We start from the raw sequence: 20,493 nt of genomic DNA, 5'->3' as shown, positions 1-20,493 counted from the left end.
CCGACAACCTCATCAGACTCATTCTTCAGGTTGGTAGTGTTTGATCACCTACAGCCTTACGGTGCCTTACAAGTCTCGGTCACAAGCGTTTTCCTGAATTCTGTCGTGTTTCGCTCTGCACAGCGGTGTGGTACCGTGGTCAGCTGGAAGAGAGTCCAGGGCGCAAACGGCTGGCTGCAAGGTGCGTAAGGCTCGCACCTCCGACGCCACTAATTCTCTGGTGGCTGTCATGCTATGCAACTTGTGGATTGATTTTTGGATTTCGCAGGCTTTGGCTTCTGCGAGTACGGAGATCCCGAGTCGGCCATGAGGGCCATTCGCATCCTGCACGACTGGGAAATTGGAGACAAGAAACTAGTGGTAAGCTCTTGCTGTTGCAAGCTTTTCATGTCCACTCGCTCTGGATGCGTGTGTTGGTTGGCATATACAAACATTTGTATTTTTTTTTATGGTAAAACATTGTTAATATGCACAGGTTTAAACCTACTGTGGATGAAACATAAATGCCATGAATGCCTTATTGAGCCCAGTGTATTTGCTATCGTAGTGGCTCCTCCTACGCCCTTCAGTCACCGCGTATCATAGGTTAACCGAAACCCTGAACTCGCGGTGTGGCCGATGCCAGAAAAAGGCCTTCCGCACTTTTCTACTACAGTGCAGACCACTTATAACGTAACCGCATATAGTGCAGGACCGGTTATAATGCGGTCTTTTTCGAATCCCGTTCACCCTCCCATAGAACCGCATGTATACGCATACCGCTTATTGTGCAGTCTCCCAAGATGAAATACCGTTTATAATGCGGTTGCGGGAAAATATTTCTGACAAACGCGGTAGCGAGTGCGGTTCTCAAAGGAGGTACGCCGCTGGGGAGGGAGCGACGAGGTCGTTATGAAGGGCGAGGGCACGCACAGTGAACGAACGAGGGGCGGAGGGAGGAAAAAGACCGCGGCAGCGCTGTGCGGGCTCGCCGAGTGGGAAGGATGGTGGTTGCCTAGGCGACGGAGTAGCCTTTGCACCGGCGGCGGCAAGGCGGCAAGGCTCCGCGGCCGCTTGCTGGCAGCGCATTACGCGTGGAACGTACGATCGCGTCCTCATCAAGTGCGCTTTAAAGTAAGTTTCCTGTCGGGAAAAGCGTCGTCGTTATCACACTTGCTACAGATATCGCGTTTGCGACCTCGTCCGCAAATTGAAAAGTTTTGCGGCTTCATGACGCGAGCTTTCGCCTTTTCTGCCAGTGCGCGGACTTAAACGAGCTTGGTGGGCTTTTGTCGCCGTTGATCTCCTGGCCGCGAACACAAACTTCGTATCACGCGCGCTGTTCTTAAGTTAGTGCTTGAGTGCGATCTTTTCGACGTCCGATCTTCTTCTTGTTTTGGACAAACTTCCCACGACAACATGCTGAACGGCACGCTAGGCCTAATCAGCGTTGGTTGCCTTTCGGTAGCGGTCGCGGGCGATAAAAGTTGCGGTTTGGTGCGGAATCAACGAAACAAACTTTTTGCGATGGCTGCACTTGAAGGGAAGAGAATCATATAGTTAATGAAAACGAGGGCATGGTTGGCACATGCAACTCTCGAACTGTGGTTCCGGATTCGATTGCAATGTCTTGGACATCGCGTGCGCGCCCGTGAAATCGAACGATCGGTACCGCTCAGCACGTGAAATTTCGGTCGCGATTCGACATGGTTTTGTGTAATGCGCATACCTCGAGGTGGCCTTAAACGTAGTCGGCGAATTTCCGCGATGCAGTGATTCCACTCCTGCGCCACTGCGCCAAAGTGCGCCAAATTGTATTTACTGCGCCATCCTGATAATATCGACGAAAATTGCGCCAAACTGCGCCAAAGTCGGGTTTGGGGGCGTCTATCACCGGCAATCGCACGGCCGGAGCGTCAGAACATGTGCAGCTTGATCTTGGGGCTGCCAAAGTCGCAACCATGGACCAAGCATTATTCCGCTGAATAAATAGCGCTCGCGCGTGCGTCCCGAGTAAGCCACGGTGCCGACGCAGCTTCTGTTCTGCAAGTCGGCTCGACAGCAAAATGCGCTCTCCGCAGAGGCTCGTGACGTCTAGGCCTATCGGTAGCGAGAAATTGCGACGGCGATTCTTCGGCGGACGTCGTCTGTTCTAGAAACGCTGCTGATAGCTCGTCGGTTCAAGCGTCGCACGGCACGTAAGGAAAGCATGTTCAGTAATAACTACATGTGTGCTGCTAAAATCTCTGTCACTTCTGTTTCCGGACATCGCGGAATGAAATCTGGGATCGCTAGCAGTAGATATATGGGACAATATCGAATTTTCCTTGCTTCGCGTTTATGGAAGAGCACGTGAACGGTGGAAACGCGTTCTCACTTTTCCTCAGATATGCTTTATCCATGGAGCTTCATTCGGAAGAGCCTTTTCGTAATTGCTTATACAGTAAAACCCCGTTAATTCGGACTTCACGGGACCATAGAGAATGTCCGAATTAACGAGGGTCCGAATTATCGCGAGTACGATCAAAACACTAGAAAAATGTTCCGCCATCACCAGACTTTTATTTCTTAAAGAAGTCGGTGATCGCGGTTTGCTTCGCGGAGGCAACGTGCAAGGAAATCACAATTTTGCTAAGTTCTGAAGGTCCGCGCACACTGTGCCGCAAAGCGGCGGTCCTAGCTGACGCAGCCAGGTCATCCAAGCCTTTCCTATTAAAGCGGTAGTCGACAGGCAGCTGCTTAATGTTCTTCAAACATCTTGGCTTCGCAGCCTTTCCTATCACCGGCAGCGGCAACTACTCTGTGCCGGTTATGCTCGTAGCCAGAAGAACCATCACCCGCTCTTTTCCCGTTTCCCGCCGACGCACGGTCCCCCTTAAACACGATCGTCTTGTCAGGCGCTGTCTCGTCAGTGTTGAAAATGTTGCACGGCTCGTACGTAGAAAGGAGTGCGGAAGTCCGGAACGCCAGGCCTGCACAACGCTTCACCGCGCACGGTGCGGAACACCAGGGGGCTATCGCGGAACGATGCCTTATGCCATATTCTATGCTATTCTTATCATCCACCACTCATGGCTGGCTGATCGCGTTGATACAGTGGCTAGTACGGTCAGATATTCTAGGGACCGTAACTGTAGCGTTGATAACGCGAACGGACCGTCGCCATGTTGCCTGTTGCTGATGACAGTAGCGATGCACTGCCTTTCATTGTGTATGTGCCTCCGAGATGCAAAGCTCGTTTTAAATCTCGGAGGCCATGATCCGATCTCGAAATTGTTCAGATGCGCCGTCGATTTCGGCTGCGAATCCGAATTATATCCGAACCGCGGCCGTGCGGTATACGCTGCTGCTTCCCCGTCTCGACCCGACCTCGGTCTGGAGTTCGAATTAACCGAAGCGCGGTCGAATCTGTCCGAATTAATGAGAGTTCTCAGCCATAGAACAATGCACATTTTGGCCGGGACCAGACGCCGCGTCCGAATTAACCGAAATTCCGAATTAACGGGGGTCGAATTAACGAGATTTTACTGTATATCCTAAAATTCGTCATAAACTTGTATTGGACGGTCATAAACACCGTTCCTATTACAAGACTTTTCTTTATTTACTTCGTTATAACGGATAATTCATTATATTGTGGTTAAGTACTTTTGTTTCCAATCTTCATTTCACCTGTGTGACGATGTAATTTTGACTCTTGCACTTTAGCGGCGAGAGTTGTAGTACATGGCCAAGTTCTCATACAACATGCACCGGTCATTACACCAAGTTTCAAAGCTGTGCTTCAATCCATTAGCACTGTACTTTTCATCCAACTGTGTCTGTCAAGGTTACAGGTACATTAAACCTTTCTGGCAAATGAGACACTCACCCAAAGTCTTCGTATGGTCGGCGGTAGTAGTAGAAGTCGTCGCGAGCAGCTGACGGGGGCGGTGGCGGAGCAGCCCGGCGTTCGTACGGATCAGGATAGGGTCGCATGCGGTCACCATAGCCGGGCGCAGCCCCAAAGCCCCTGTCGCCGTAGGCTCCACCCCGGTCCATGAACCGGTCGGGCCCACCGGAGCCGTAGCCCAGCCGCTCGGGTCCTCCAACACCAGGGTAGCGCGCAAGAGGGCCGCCGCCAGGAGGCATCATGGGCACACCGGAGCCAAAACGCGCATTCCTGCAGCCAGTGCCCACACCCCATTACTTTACTTTGAAGGCCTAACAGCCGTTTGGGAAGCACAAGTCATTCAAGCGTCACCTTGTGGTTGATCCAATGGCATCAAACATTCTAATTACACAGAAATCCTAACTTTAAACATATCAGTCATGGCAACAACCACTGGACGCATACGCCATATGCCTAGCAGATGTCTGGACGCTGCTAACGCGAGAACTAAATGTTGCCAGCCTTGCGTGCCTTACAAAGATTTTAGTGGCAAATACTCACTATGAACCTAGCAAAAGTAAAATTTAATTGTGCTTACTTAAATTCACATGCTGTATTCTCAAGTGACCGGTCTCGAAGAAGCAAACTGAAATTTCATGCAAATAATCACTACACATGTAGTCCATGCTTGAATCTACTCAGTGCTGGCCGATTGAAAATCTCAAAAGAAATGAAATTCCCAAGTGCAATTCAGTCTTGAGGAAAAGAAAAACGCCAAGTAGTGACCACCAAATACTAGAGAGTTTTAGTGCCGTGGCCCCAAAGCGGCTTGGGTACGTAAGCCCTTGCGTTCCTTTGTATTCTCCGTGGATGCGGCTGGGAGTACAAAGGAACGCAAGAGCGTGCGTACGCGGGCCGCTTGTGGGCCTCCCGGCACTAAAACTCTCTACTGTTTTCCGATTACAAACACTGCATTATGCTACACAGCAATCAAAGTTGCCGATAGACGCCTCCTCTACATAACATCAATCACCCTTTAGTTCAACCAGTGCAGGGAATTAGTAGCAATGATCCAGCTCTTACGGGTTTCGTGGGCATTCCTTGGACCAGTGACCCTGACGGCCACAACGGTAGCACTGGCCACGTCCACCCATGCCTGGCTTGGGTCGGACCTTACTGTGTGAAGCCTGTAAAAAAAGAAAAACCGCAGGGGCATTAGCATGTAAAGCCACACAGACAAAGGCTCGGTAAAATACAGCACTAACAACCAAAATGACCATTTGAAACCGAGGGCTAACCTGGCCATCTGGTGGCACAAAGCAGTATTAATGAATACACCTTGTTTCGATGTCCTGCTTTTACTAACCTCAGACGCTCACCCATGCCTTCCGTTTGCCAGCATCATTTTTTCGCACGTTAAGCGATTGCCTAGAACTAAATCACCAAGAACAAAGCAGTCTGGCTGCACATTCATCACAGAAAAAGTTGAATGCATGCACACACGAAAAATGAAAATACAGTAAATGCCGTGTTATAAGAATCTGGTTAACGCACAAGCTTAACAAGGTCAAAAGAAGGTAGGAAGACACACACAGCACTGAGTTTATCCTTGTGCAGAGTTCACACTAACTTGTTGCTTCCATCTACCTACCAGCAAGCCCACTTTGTGACTCTAGGTGCCTTGTGTTGGGCAATTTCCCTGTGCTTGTGTCTTCAGCACAGTTAAGCGTTTCTCCGACGAGTCCCCCACCAACTAAGCTGCACTTTCTACATTTCCAAAACATTTATTATCGGCTTCTGGAGGAGGGCCTTACCTCGACGGTGATCTTGCCACCCATGAACTCAGAGTTGTGCAGCGCGTCGATGGCCACCTTGGACTCTTCTTCGGAGTTCATGTGCACGAAGGCGTAGTTCTTGACAATGTCGCACTCCTCCACCTTGCCATATTTGGCAAACAGCGCCTCGAGCGAGGCTACGTCGCACCCCTCGGGAAGGCTGCCCACGTACAGCTTTGGCTGAAAAACAATGAGCACGAGAAAATAAAAAAAAGTAAGGTCTCCCCAACCCCGACAAACACGGAGTAAGAAGCACACAGCATATGTCGAAATCCCGACAAGTTCACCAAGGGTTAGGAATTGCTATCCAAAAGGACTCACTTGCAGGCTAGCTTGTACAGTCTGCGCCAAAAATTTAGAGAACACTAGGCCTTAAACTATCAGCAATATGCGACTATTCGGACAAACTGCACAGTACATGTTAGTGCATATAAGAACAGGCCAGAAATCTAAATTCAAGGCACCCTGCCGGAACCGCTGGAATATTCAGATCTATGTCTCGTGCTCGTTAAACTTATGACGTTGACTGTACTATTCTTGATTACTATGAAGACAAAAAAATAACCACCCAAGCACTCTGTACAGATTGTTAACCACGGAGTCATGCTACAACGTGCAGCCCCACTGCTTATCACAACTTGAGGTCTATTGAAGCGTCTTTTCATTTCTCTATCACAACATTTAAGAGATGCGCGATTCAAACATTGCAATTGGCGACGTTAGCTTAAAGGATATGAAAGAACACCTATAGAATTTTTTTCTGGGTACGGATTCGTGCTGTGGTGGGTATCATCAGTATCTGTATATTCTGACAAAAAGTGAACTGAAGCTAGTGCAAGCGCAGAGACCCTTCGAGGCATCATGGCGGCATATGCTAGAATTGTTTCTTCATTGTAGTTTTTGCACACTCGCAGACCACCAAAATTTCCCACTTCCTAGCCACATACAGCTTAGCAGTAAAATGACCTGCACTAGCCACCTTGCTTGTGCTTTAAGCTACATGAGAATCAATGACGCAAACACGGCGTTTCTTAAATACAACTTCCTAGCTTTCACTGAAGAGGCAAACTGCAGCCACATTTCCTAGAAGCAGCGAAGTCCTCAAAAGGTTGCTTGAAGACAAAGCTCGCATAAATACATATTAAACAGGAATGCACACGCGCGCATCAACTGACCACCCACCAATTTTGGTACTAAAGTATTGGTCACACTTCCGTGCACTTTTCCACAGCGCTCATACATGTTGGCGACATCGCGAGCACTACACAGCACGCGTAGATGTCACACACGCGAACCGATGTTGACCACGTGATTTTGTGACGTATACGGTCGTAGTGGAAAAAGAGGAACTAGACGTTACGCTGGAACGCGCCCTTGAATCGTGTATTTACACATGCTCGGAAAAAAAAAACACATGCAAATCCCGAGCGCTGGGCAGCATTGGCAGACTTAAAAAGAAGGCATGATGTAAATACTGTCAGTACAAAGAGAACGCGACCTTCTGATGCAACGCAACCTCGTTCATCGAAGCGCCGTTGCTATGGCTTCCGTAACACACGTGGTGCTTCTTCAGAGGGCCAAATAGCAACTCGAGAACCCGTTATACAGCTCCGAGTGGACTTTATCAAATTGAATACATATAGTGCTTAACCTAAAGTCCATTTTCACAACCACCGCTTAGCAACGGAGAGCTTTAAGGCTTAAGAACACCACCCCCCTGTGCTGAATCACGCTATTAGAAGCAAGTATCAATTGATTCGAATAAAAAGAAAATCGCACGTGGCGACTGAATCTAGAGAGAATATAAATACAAAAGCAACTAGACTCACCATTCTGTCGCCTGTTTCGCTAACCTGGAAGAGAGAGAAAGCGCAATTCGTTAGTCCTCGTAACAGCTGCCGCGCAACTTACTGCCACGAGTTCACTTTTCTTCCAACGATTACGTATGCAATCAAAGCGCGTGGGAGAATGTACGAAACGAATACAGTCTAAGGGAAGGAGTTACGACGCGGAAAACAAGCTCACTCGGTGGCGACGGCACTGGCGACCTAAATGCGCAATTCCAGCGCAAGGACCGAGATAGAAATCGATATGTGCGCCGGTACAAAAATGTGCGTGCCGTGCGGAACGGCATTCGCCCCCAGCCAAGATGGTGGACTGGCTTTTTCCGCGCCGTGAGAGGCACACGCAGGATTACAACACGTACCGATAACACACAACCCTCGTCCGCGTATCAAACAAAAGAGCTCGAGCTAAATCAGCCGTGTCCCGTAGCTACTTAGTTCAACGTTTTTGCTTTAGGGAAGCTACCACGTCGGCATTATTCGAGCCGAACAAAGGCGTCAATGAGGCGCCATGTTGCCGGCGCACTTACTGCGTTGTAACGCGAACGATAGTCGATCAATATGCGGTTCGGCAAACGACTACGACTGAAACGAGATAAATGTAGATACTTACTTGCAAGAAAAGCTTTCTTCCAAACTACTTTTAGCAGTTTGCACCGACAAATACCGGCGGCCCACAGAGCGAGTGACAAAGGCTTCCGACTTCCAGCGCGGCCTGGCCTAGGGTCGAGTCACGTGACGGTGACGACGACAGCGCTCACAATGGGTGGTGGCGCGGCATGGCGGCAAGCGTGGCGATTGCGTTAATTTCCCCGTTTATCCTATGATTACGTGGCTGCGCCTCTGCGTATCGATAGATACCGGATAGCCTGATAATGATCTAGCCGGCCACGTGTTGTCGTTATCAACTGCCGATTTTCGGTGCGTATTGTGCCCTGAACTTCACGCCTGACAAAGTGGAACAAGTCGATGAGTGCTCAGCTGTTGCCACGGTTAGGCAAAAAAACATTCGTTAATAATTTATATCAGATTACCGGCATAGGCGAAGCAGGAAACGCTCGTGTTGATCAGCGCGCCAGCGCAGTCACTTTCCGCGCGAGTCGTGCGTTTTCGTTCAACGCGTCATTTCTCTGTTCCTGTTCATGTGCTTCATGAACTAAGCGCAACGCAATGTTTACAAGCGTCAGTTCCAAGAACGACCACTCCTCACACCGCCTGAACGGTACCTCTCCGCGAAAAATCAATGTATCTATCTCCCTCTCTCCCATCACACCCGCTAAAGTCTACGTCACTTTTTTTTTTTTTTTCCTCGCACATGCTACAACCATTGCCCCGCGTGACCAAGCACCCGGTGAAATGCCGGCAGGACACGCTTTCATCTGTATTCACATAAACCTGTCCACATCGCACAGAGACAAAGCTTTCTTTTATGTGGCTGTTGCATTGATCTTTGGGAAAAACACATTACACGTGTACTCTACTAGCATTACAATCATTACAATGACGAGGGGCTTGGGAGGGCTACAACACGTGAAACATTACGCTGCCCGGTTTCACTTTCGTTTTCGCAAGCTGCGGGACTGTCTTTGTTTCTTTCTCTTCCTCCCTCTTCTTTTTTTCAATTTTAAATACTTCCCGCAATGCTTTGTGATAGAAAAAAAATACAGAAAATTGCCTAGTGCCGCCTCGTTCAGGTACAGTGAGCTAGCGTTTCAGGAACAGCAGCAATATGAAAAACGTGTCCCTCGTGTCGTCACGCTACGGTCCCTGTAGTCACGCTCTTTGCGCTTTCGTCATAGATGTCGTAGCCCCGCCATCCAATCAGAAAACATTTAACCCAATCATTTCGAGCGAGCGTGATTCCTATTGGCTGTTGCTCGCCAGATGACTCATGAGAACGCTGAGACACGTGTGTGCATGGAGGAAGGCAGGTAGCAGCGTATGTGTGTTTGTGAGCGCGCATTCTTTAGCGTATAAAGAAGTCAATAAGCGCGCCGAAGTAGCACGATGCGGCTACGAGTATTGGATTTAGTCACTGCCATCTGTATTCTCCGATAAACATCGTTTCTTTTCTCATGGATCCTCCTCACCAAGGTAACTTCTCATTGTCGCTCGCTGAAATGTCCAGCGTATTGTTGTTGTCAGGTTCAAGAAGAGGGAGCATTCCTAAGAAGTAGCGGGACTTTCTTACGGCGCTTTTCAAAACTTTGTGTTCACGACCACGCTGGCAGCCTTGAGAAGCCGTACTTTCGCTGCGAGCGGAGGCTGATATTGAAGCCCGATTATCGCCATGAGACCTTTTTATCTCCCAATGCATGACTTTCCTGCCCCTGATTGCACCGTCGGGAGCGCTCCGTAATGGCCAGTAGATGACTGTCTTTGCACTGTTCAGCGAAAGCCTGCAGTGTTTCGACCACTAATACCTTTCGTTATTATTCCAGCGTTGTTTTTCTTGCGAAACTCGTAACAATTGGCACTGAGACGGTTTCCAGCTGTGCGGTAGTGGTCGCTTAGCTTTCCTTTCCTCTCACGAGGAGCGAAATGAGGGGCCCATAATACTTTACATTCCGCATTTGTTTTACTAGTTTCACGCAACAAATCTCTTGCGCATCGCTTGTCGCACGCGGCAGCTAAGCAGGATCGAGGTCGTCGGTTTGATTCTTGTTTCGCTTGCGTAATATGGACGTTGTGCCAGAAACTTCTTGGAGAATCGCGGGTGGTAAGTAAAGTAGCTGGATGTCCTCCACTATCGTGTGCGCCAGCATAGAAGTGTGAGTGAAGCTGCGGGATTCCATAATTGTATACGGTTGTCACGCTGTGCACTTTCGATCGCGATCGAAAATGTACCGTATGACCAAGGTGTGAAACTGTCCATCTGAACTTCTCCAAAATGATAACTGGGCTGGCGTCGAACATGTGCCATCTCTTCACACTTCCTTGCATTCGTAATTTTTTTTTTTTTCAGGTTCCGAACATGTCATCACTGAAAGAAGCAAACAGGCAGAGCGGATCATTTGACTCTACGAAGTATGACATTGAAGACCTCCTCTTCAAAGTGCTCGTTATTGGCGACTTTGGTGTTGGTAAGCGAGCCTCAGTTCTTGAATATCGCGTTGCTGATTAGTTTTGGGAGAGGTCTGTTAATTTAGCACTGCAATACAGTAGTTGCCAAGGCAAGCATTATTGTCTAACTAGGCAGTAATTACACATCCGGCCTAGATGATGTTCCGTTGCTACAGCAGATACTGCCACTGCTACGATGTACAACGGGCACCTGCTTTTTTCCTCAACATTACATTTGAGAGGAAGTAAAATCTAAAGCTATGTTTTAAGTGAGCATGCAAAGTTCTATGGAGAACGACTCGTGCTTTGCTGTAATGAGTGAGAGTTCCTTTGAACTGAAACGTAAAGTCCTTACACTTCTCTTATGCCAGCTGTATCTACTTGTAGGCACCTCAATTGTTCTATGTTTTGTGCTCTGGAAATCCGCAAAGGATAATTTCCCAATGGGCCTTTCACTATTCGGAGGGCAATAAGATGCTTGCAACATCTCAACTGTGTCGCAGAGATAAATATGTTCAGTGACCCTTTCTGTCAACATTGTACAGTTCTGTGTGTGTGGAGGTAGTTTACATACTGGTAAAAAGACTTGGGTTCCAATCATGGTGGATAGTCTGTGCACTGTGTAGGTTCTGTTTGCTGCCTTTTGCATTTGATTTCATTTTTTTAGCATAATTACTTGACCGCATGAAGATAACAGAAAATGAAGCCATGAAAGACTTCCCTTGCCTTCATTATCTATGTGATACACTAACAAAAAAAATCTGGTCCTTCAGCCGGTTTTCAGCTTAGTGTTATTTATGCTGCATGATGAGTGTATTATCTAAGTTGATGGGTAATTTTAGAACTTGGATTTGTTCTTTATCTGCAGAGGATTTTATTGAATGAAGAGAGTGGTACTGTATCGGTAACATACCTTCGTTTATTACAGGAAAGACATCATTAATCCGGCGTTATACAGAAGGTGCGTGTATCTTTGGAATCTTTTTTTCTATCTTTTTCTAATGTATAGCGCTCACAGCTGCACATTGTATTTGCATAGTGTATTCACATTATTTCCTTGTTTAAAATCCAATTCTAGTGTCTCATATCCACCTTAGTGCATCGGTGCTGTGTTGCTGAGCAGAAGGTTGTGGGTTTGATTTCAAGCCATGGCGGCACAAAATAAGCTGAGCTTTGGTTGCCTGTTAAGTATCCTAGTTGGTAAAAACTAATCTGCAATCTTTCATTGCAGTGTCGCTTATGTCCCAAGTTGCACATTAGGCCGGTCAGTCAAACCTGCATCAAAACAATTTTTTATTGTGTTTCATTCTGTGTCCCAAGCACTGTCATATCAGTTTGTCGCATTGCTGGTATATTACAGCCAAGGTGTATATTGCTAGGGCATGTGCGCTATCTGCATTGCCCGTAGGCAAAAATGTGTGCACCACAGAAATTGGCCAAACCTCATTACTCGCTACTGGTCCACTAAGAATGAAGAAAACACACGGGCGGCAAACACGTCAAGATTGTACACAAAATGCCATGTGCATGCGGCAAGCCAGACAAGACGACACATATTGCGACACATGCTGCTCAAATGGAAAAGTTTAAAGGAGCATGTGCTAAATTCAAAAGGGGCTTCCTAGACATACATTTCAGATTTAGTTGCACGGTGTGTGATGGCCATGTTTCGAAATTCTGTGTCAACTCTGTGTTGTGTGCTAAACAGCTTCACTGGTCATCCACTGTAATTTAGTGGAATAACTCGTAAAGAACTGTGTTGTATGAAAAGAAATAGATGCATTGTTGCTCTTATTATCGTTTACGCTTCTGATCCAAATGCATTTCACTGCGGTGTCGTTGGCAGGTGTGTTCAATCCGGCCTACAAGATCACCATTGGTGTGGACTTCTTTCTAAAGCACCTCGTCTATAATGGCAACAAGCACATAACCCTACAGCTGTGGTGAGTATTGGTTGCAATGAAAGACGCGAACATTTGCTGCCATTCGCTACACGTAACTTTTTCTTCTGCACTAGGGACATCGCCGGACATGAACGCTTTGGATACATGACACGGGTGTACTACAAGTACGCGTAAGTGTGACCACTTGCTTGTCAATACATTAACCCTATGAGGATCGAATTTTTTTGCGAAATGCACTTCAAAAGTTTGTATTTAGTTCTTCAGACGATTCTATTTCCAGAAAAAAAAAATTGTCTAAAATTTTTTTGCATGACCGTAAAGTGACAAAACAATCATTTTTGTGTTACAACCACAGTGTTGTAATAAACATAGCTTAGAAACACAAAAATACACTTTAAATAGTCCACATAGGAAGAATCGCCGCTTGACTTGCTAGCAGCAGAGCAACCGGTGCGCTTCCATAGCACCAGCGAACTGCGTAAGTGAGCGCACGGAAGAAAACTGCGTGGTTGGGCGCCCATCCTGAAAACAAAACGAGTGAAAAAGCCATAGTAATCCTTCGTCTTATTGCCGACAAGACGGTGTTAGTTTTTTCGAGTCCCCAAAACGGGAAACGCAACCATGGCAGCATGGTTTGTGTAACTTAGCGCTGCATGGAAACAGATGTAATCATGCCCCGGCGAGCAATAAATGAGAGAGTAACAAGCGGTCACCCTTTCAGAGATTATAAACCAGACAGCCATCAGCTTTGTGGGTGCAAGAAGCGATAACCACCCGAAGGGCGAAACCAAAACCAGCCACACCACGCGCTCGGACGAGTAAGCGAAAGCCGGCTTACCACTTTGGAAAGAAAAAAACAACAACGGGGGGGGGGGGGGGGGGGGGGGGGGGGGGGAGGGGAGGAGACATCGGCGCATGAAAAAGATTCCATGTATTCCCGAAGTGTGACAGCACGTGCCAAGCTCTAAGAGAAATGATCTAAAAAAGTGCGCGTTTTAAACATACAGGCGATGTCGTACATGTACGATGAAAACCCTTTGGTGCCTTTTAGGTGATGCCGTACATGTATGGTGAAAACTCTCAAAGTGTTAAGTTCACTTCACGATTGCGCTCTCATCTTTGTTTTCTTTCTTTTAGCACTGCTGCTGTGATCGTCTACGACTTGTCAAGGTAAGTTTACACAGCCATAAATTGTGTCCTGTGCTGTATCTCTTGAAGTATGAAGCTTGTTCTAAGAACTGTAACATTCGTGGAAGGACGTGCATACTTATGGTTGTGAAAGTACACTACAGGTGTGCAGAGGTCAATGCACATGTCTAGAACACTGGAATTGGCAAGCTCTGGACTGCATTGACGCCGTTTGCCGACTACACGTGGTTTGAAAGAGGCCATGTTATAGCATGCAAGGCCGCTACGGATGAATGCTTAAGTGTGGGATATTTCAAACAACTTGTTATCGGTATATGCGGCTCTGGAACTTGCCGGAGTGTGGCGTTCCAGCATTCTAGACAAGTGTGTTGACTTCTGTGCATGCTTTGAGCAAGTTTATCCAGTCAAGTTTGTTGCTGCTACTACAAAAAGGCTTAAGAGATTCTGGCTGTATAAAGCATGATTTGAGTCCTTGAATTGAATTACTCGAAGCAATGGACATTACTAGCATGAGAAAGATAAACTTATAAAGGACCATAGTTAAGAAATTTTAGTAATTAATGTTTTCAGTGCTGGTTACCTTGCAACACATATCGCAGTCTACCAACTTTCATGGGCAGGATCCACTTTTGCATTGTTTCTAGAGATTGCACCATTTTTGAGACATGCACCATCATGTTCATCGTAAAAATGTGCTGTTACAATTAATTTAACAGAAGTACTGTTTTATGCTTTAAAAATACCAAAATGACTTAAACAACGATCTAGTAGCACTTCGTTAGTGCCTTGACACTGGTGTAATCTCCTGAATTTGTTTGAAGTCGATAAGCCTTGAGAACTCGCCAGCTAAAATTTGTAAATTGCAGTATGTGCGGTAACTTAGTTGGGTAAGTCTTGCTAATATGTTTGGTTATGCATTTTGATGTACGTACATGTAATGTTACAAGTAACTCATTCCAAGGAACGGAATGGGCTGTCTGTTACACGTGATAAAAAAATTACATGTGATTTTTTTGGCAGTTGTTAGTACGTCCTGTACATGACACAGTAAAAAAAATGCTAATTGCTGTACTTTTCTGGGAATCTTGCGACGCTGTAGACACTGTTGTGTAGAGCGAGCAACTTCCACGTGTTCGTGAATCTCCTGCTCATCGCGAGTTGAAACATTCCACTTTTTTTTTGGCGCAGCTGCTTTAGCTTGATCATAATTTCTTGTCTGTTTTTTTCTTTCTTCTTTTGCAGGCCAGCGACCCTTCACTCCGTGTTGAAGGTTTGTACTTCCTTTTCTCGCTGCTATGTGCAACAGATTGGCCACAGCTGTGGCTGGTCTGTTTTTAACTTCAGATTGACAGATAGTGTGCGTTTTTTTTTTTTCTTTCTTGCATAGCCAGTACACCTACATGGAATGCCGTTGTTATCGTGTACTCATGCCATTATTAGATGAGCCGCACATTTAGAGTTGTTTCAATGCATAGGTGATCTCTATTTCTCCTGTAAATTTAATAGGTCACTGATGTTTTAAAATAGGGGGGGGGGGGTCTTCTGCCATATGCCCTGTTGCAACAATTGTAGTACAACAAATTGTAGTACTATTTGTTGTAATACATTTCTATCAAAGTTGATGCATGATGCTTAATTTGTTGCGATAGCAATTATATGGACAGTCTCGATGGGTTTTTGCCATCGCTGTCGCCGTCATGTCCTTCCGGTATGAAGTCCAAATGGATAAGGTCCCCCCGTGCATCGTACATTCTACCGCGGGTAAAAGCGCGCGAGTGAGGCCATTTTGGTGGCTCGGAGGGTGCATACGATAACATCACCTTGCTCGGGAGGCCTGCCTTGGAAGCAGACAGGAAACGCCCCGTATTTAACGACCATGAAAAGACACGAGGGGCGTGGCGAGGCGAGGCGTGGCGAGGCGAGGGTTGTCGCGCGAGAGCCACTTTGAACTTTGAATCTAAGGGCGCTGTCGTGATCACTGGCCCTCGCGCTATCTCGACAGCCATCACTGCGGGCAGCTCGTATACCCTTCTACGTGCTGCGCTCTCAACGCGAAGTCACTATGCGGAGAGCATCTCTCCCTGGAGAGGCCGTACTCTCTTACACCAGCGTTTTGTAGTTACGCGAGATCGGATACAAAACAGTTAACTGCCAGCCTCACTTCGTGTAACACTGAAGGAAAGAAGATGACTTTTAAGGGCTAGTTTTTCTTTGTTAGACACAATATCAATGAGTTTTCGTGAAACACTACAATTTGTTGCTATCGCATTCATTGCTTTGCCCTTGCGGTGAAACTGTGACTTTTTTTAAAGTCTGATGATACCGTCGCCATATTTTATCAGCAATTCCACGCACTGCAGTGGACTGGGATTTATCTGAGCAAGGATATTGTCCTAGCATCTCGCTTCTCTTTCTCAACCGCAGCAACAGTTCTTGTTTGAGAACTTGTTGAAGTTAAATATGAAGCCTCCCATTACTGCAAATTTTATGGAGCACAAATTAGATTTCGGGCAGAAAGGACCAATTATGAAACTCTGTATTTTATTAACTGCTCATGAACCAGGATCCTTACGATTCTCTCCGTAAAGCACAACAGCGATCCCTTCACCTTGCAGCAAAGGCCTAGGTTGTTCTGAAAGCGCATACGTCATCAGAATAGTTCTTCTGAATAGTAAACAGAATGCATGCAAAATTTACACAGCTTGTGCTTCCAGTACTGCAACTAAAGCAGCGGAGAAAGTTATATTCATATACACGTATGGTGTTGATTCCAGAAAAATCTTAGTTGGCGTGAGGTTGCGGGGCTTGTGAAGCCTGGGGCTGTCCATAGATATGCAAAAAGCAGCGACATAATTTCATCTTTTGGGGTATTCTAAGTAAACATGCGTTATTTGTGCATAAATTGGCTTTGTTAAACATGGTAAAACTGCTCCAGCTTCGAGGCAGATATTTGCATTTGAAAATGTGCGCTTGGTAAAGGCTCTGAAATGTTGTGCCCCTCCAAAGCGAGGTTTCAGCTGCTCCAGAAGCTGCGCTGAGCGCTGAAGTGGCTTTGGTCAATCACATCACTGCATACATAAAGAGGAATAGGACCCCCCGTCCTTGTAAAAAAATTTCTGGCCATGCCCCTGGCAGCCTCAGTGGTGTTGAGAAGCTTACATCAGATTGGTTTTAAGGATGTGGCCTCTGGTCTAAGGCAGCTGTGGTCTTGCTCGATACTGTGAAAGGACAAGTCGACCAAGTTGGCCGAGACTTATGGTTATATATACCTTGCCATGCAGTGGAAGGCCGACCTCACTGCCAAGGTGGAGCTGCCAAACGGACGGCCCCTGCCCGTGCTTCTGATGGCCAACAAGTGCGACCTGGGCTCCCAGCCTCCCAATGCCCGCTTTCTCAGCAACTTCTGCCAGGAGCATGGATTCACTGGATGGTTCCCTACCTCGGCTAAGGAAGACATCAACATAAGTGAGCAAAAAAAGGACATTCAGAAAGGCCATTCACAATCTTGCCACTATCGCATTCGCGACCAAGGCTTAAGCGGCTGTGGCAAACTTGTTTCATTTTATTGCGATAGCAGTTATATGGACAGTCTCGGCTGGATCTTGCTGTCACCGTCGCCGTCACGCACCGTATATGTATAAGTATGTATGTATGTATATATATATCTATGTACACATACACACACACACACACACACACACACACACACACACACACACACATATATATATAAAAAGTCCCAAAGAAAAATAATTAAGAGAAATGCTTCCAAAGCGCGGAATCGAACCAGCGATCTCTCGATCCGCAGCGCGTGGCGCTAACCACTACGCCACAAAGCGCAGATCCTTCAGGTAGTTAAAGGGACACTAAAGGCAAATATTAAGTCGACGTTGATTGTTGAAATAGCGGTCCAGAAACCTCGTAGTGCTACTTTTGTGCCAAGGAAGTGCTTATTTTGAAATAAAATCACGTTTTTAGTGGTCCGCATCGCGTTAGCGCGCTTCAAATCTCCCGCCTGAAAATACGACTCTCATACGTCACTGCTGCCATGCCCAACGTTGCCCGCTTTTACTGCGCGGCCGCCGACACTAGTAGCAGCCGAGCGGAAGTAGCGGGACCACAGTAGCAACAACGGCGCTGCGGCAAAGACTTGCTCGGATGGGCACATTCAAAGCCGTCACCAAGTTGCGGTTGGTCTCGTAATCCTCAGTACGAAAGTGCAGCGAGCACACACGCAGAGGTTTTGACTGTTTAGCACACTGGCGCAATGGCATGACACTAAGCCACTTCGAGCATAAGGTTCATTCCGCCGCACCCAGTGAAAAGACACACCGGTTTCCTTGCTGCAGCACTGGCGTTGTGCACCATTCGGGCATCCGGCAATATCACACGCATGCGGCATTTTGTCGAACTTTCTGTCAGAGCGACTTTCACGAGCGCGCAAAACACGCACGGCAGTACGTGATCCCGAAACTACCACTGAGACGGGCGAGGCACAGTTCGGCGAAAACGACCCCGCAGGGGCGTCTGCGCAAGCAGGCGTTTGGTGTGTAGCGACACCACGGACCCGAGCTAACGGGGGGTTTCGACCCCTCCCACGCCTAGCCGTGCGTGGCTTTGCCGTGTCCGGGGAAAAGGGGATCCTGGGGGTTGAGCCGACGCCGGGTGATTGGACCTTTAAGGCCCCCCGGCAGAGGCAACACACCCCTTTGGCCCCGGCTTCACGTAGACGGCACCCCTGGGCTGACCCACCCAGGGGAAATCGGCAGTCGCCTTTTCCTATCTCTCTCTCTCTACCCACGTCTTCGTCTTTCTCTCTTATTTTGATCTTTCCTGTCTACTCCTCTCTTCCTTTATTTCAGTTTTCCTGGCGGCAAGGGTTAACCTTGTGTGGTTATCCAACCTAGGGTAAACCATATTTGGTTATAGTGGCCATGTACAGCTGACGTCCGCGTTTCCTTCCGTGTCTCGCTGCGTCCCCTCGTTGGGCTCGATGGTGGGCGGCTGGCATGGCTGCCGAACAACAACCTCTTCTCATGGGATCACCAAACCCTTTCTCCGTTGATCGCCCCCCGAAAAGGTGGCGCACCGATGTAAGCCGAGATTCCCTCGTGGAAAAGAAAGACAACTTCCCCAAATACCACGTCATTCACTGCGAAAGCACCGAAAAGAAAGCCACCAACATCTCACCGTTCTTGGTCTCCAGATGCCTAACTGACGCCATTGGCAGTGGTTACAAAGCCACCAAAATGGCAAGCGGGGATCTATTAATCGAAGTTAAGGACAGACCACAGTGCCAGAAACTCAACAACCTAGTAGTGTTTGGGGATTGGTCCATATCCGTTACACCGCATCGAACCATGAACACAGTGAAAGGTGTAGTCTCAGACGACGACCTCGTGGATCTCACAGACGAAGAACTGCTTGATGGGTGGAAAAATGAAAATGTTTTACATGTGCAGCGTATCAAAATCAGGCGCAACGACAAGGAACTTCCTACCAGACATCTAATTCTCACATTTAGCTCGAGTACACTCCCGGAAACAGTCGCGACAGGCTATCTAAAACTACGTGTGAGAGCATATATCCCAAATCCCCGGCGCTGTTTTAAGTGCCAGAGATTTGGCCACGCGTCCCAAAGCTGCCGAGGGCAGCTCACTTGCGCAAAGTGCGCCACTACAGGACACTCAACCGATGACTGCAAGACTGAATCGGAGGCCCATTGTGCGAACTGCGATGGCGCCCACCCCGCATACTCCAGAACATGCGCAGCGTGGAAGAGAGAAAAAGAAGTCCTCACAATCAAGGTGACAGAGAATATAAGCTTCCGGGAAGCGCGACAACGTGTCTCACGAGCTTTTCCTCACAAACCATCATTTGCCGATGTAGTGCAACAGGGGGCAGCACTACAACGGCCACAGGCAGTCGCCCATGCCACGCACAGTGTGCTGGGGCGACGGCCATCCGCCCCCGCGGTAGGAGTAGCCACGGCTGCCCCGCCTGTCCCCGTGGTGGCAGCAGTCAAGACTGCTCCACCTACCAAGCCACTGATCCAGGCGACTCCAGGGTCGTCGGGTCAAACGACCACGCCTCGCCAGGCGAGGTCGGAAAAACGAACAACCAGCTCGCACACGCGGGCGTCCAGTGTCTCAAACGAGGCAATGGACACAACTCCGGTACCCCTGGTACCGAAAGAACGGCGTAGCTCCTTGGAGCGCGCAAAGAAAATGAAAAAGCCGATAACGGGGCCCGAGGACGGTCCTGTTACTTGAGCTCCAACTTGCCACTGAAACCACAGCCACTTCTTTTCGTACACACAGCACCACTTTGCTTCCAATATGGAAACCCAAATTATACAATGGAACGTCAGAGGACTGCTGAGAAACCTCGACGATATCCAAGAAATTTTACACAAACATACACCAAAAGTGCTGTGTGTACAAGAACACACTTAAAATCCAAATACACTAACTTTCTACGCAGTTACATTATTTTCCGAAAGGACCGGGATGATGCCATCGCGTCATCCGGTGGTGTAGCAGTGATCGTTAATCAAGGAGTAGCGTGCACACACTTACCACTCCAAACGTCCCTTGAGGCAGTGGCTGTTCGAGTGGTTCTTCTGAACAAACTCGTCACCATTTGCTCTCTTTACATACCTCCGCATCACCCACTGAATAAACATGAATTCCAGTCCTTAATGGATGAACTTCCGGAACCGTATCTGGTCCTTGGGGACTTTAATGCACATAGTGGTCTATGGGGTGACTCTCGGTGCGATGCTCGAGGTCGTCTAATTGAACAGTTCCTCTTCTCTTCCGGCGCATGTCTCTTGAATCAAAAAGAGC

General features: G+C 47.7%; 2 protein-coding genes across 3 annotated transcripts in view; both read right to left on the bottom strand.

The window, feature by feature from the left end:
- LOC119373459 (ras-related protein Rab-32B) overlaps nt 1-20,493 on the bottom strand; it is a 57,374-nt gene that overhangs the window by 19,767 nt on the left and 17,114 nt on the right. The gene's annotated exons all lie outside the window — the stretch shown is intronic.
- Nucleotides 3,836-8,265, bottom strand: LOC119374814 (RNA-binding protein 4.1). Its single transcript, XM_037645006.2, has 5 exons — nt 8,143-8,265; nt 7,515-7,538; nt 5,665-5,865; nt 4,934-5,037; nt 3,836-4,141 (listed from the first exon to the last, which is right to left on the bottom strand). Exons 2-5 carry the CDS (start codon nt 7,515-7,517, stop codon nt 3,847-3,849), a joined length of 603 nt encoding a protein of 200 aa, XP_037500934.1. The 5' UTR covers nt 7,518-7,538; nt 8,143-8,265; the 3' UTR covers nt 3,836-3,846.

Source organism: Rhipicephalus sanguineus, chromosome 11 (assembly GCF_013339695.2).
Source record: "Rhipicephalus sanguineus isolate Rsan-2018 chromosome 11, BIME_Rsan_1.4, whole genome shotgun sequence".
Classification (NCBI taxonomy): domain Eukaryota; kingdom Metazoa; phylum Arthropoda; class Arachnida; order Ixodida; family Ixodidae; genus Rhipicephalus; species Rhipicephalus sanguineus.
This window is presented reverse-complemented; position numbering and strand designations above follow the sequence as displayed.

Bases quoted from the DNA above. Each gene is read 5' to 3' on its own strand.
- LOC119374814 (XM_037645006.2), bottom strand. The intron at 5,038-5,664 runs GTAAGGCCCTCC...CTTTTTTTACAG, and splicing joins GTGGCAAGATCACCGTCGAG to GCTTCACACAGTAAGGTCCG. The intron at 4,142-4,933 runs GTAAGAGCTGGA...CACTGGCTGCAG, and splicing joins AAGGAATGCCCACGAAACCC to GAATGCGCGTTTTGGCTCCG.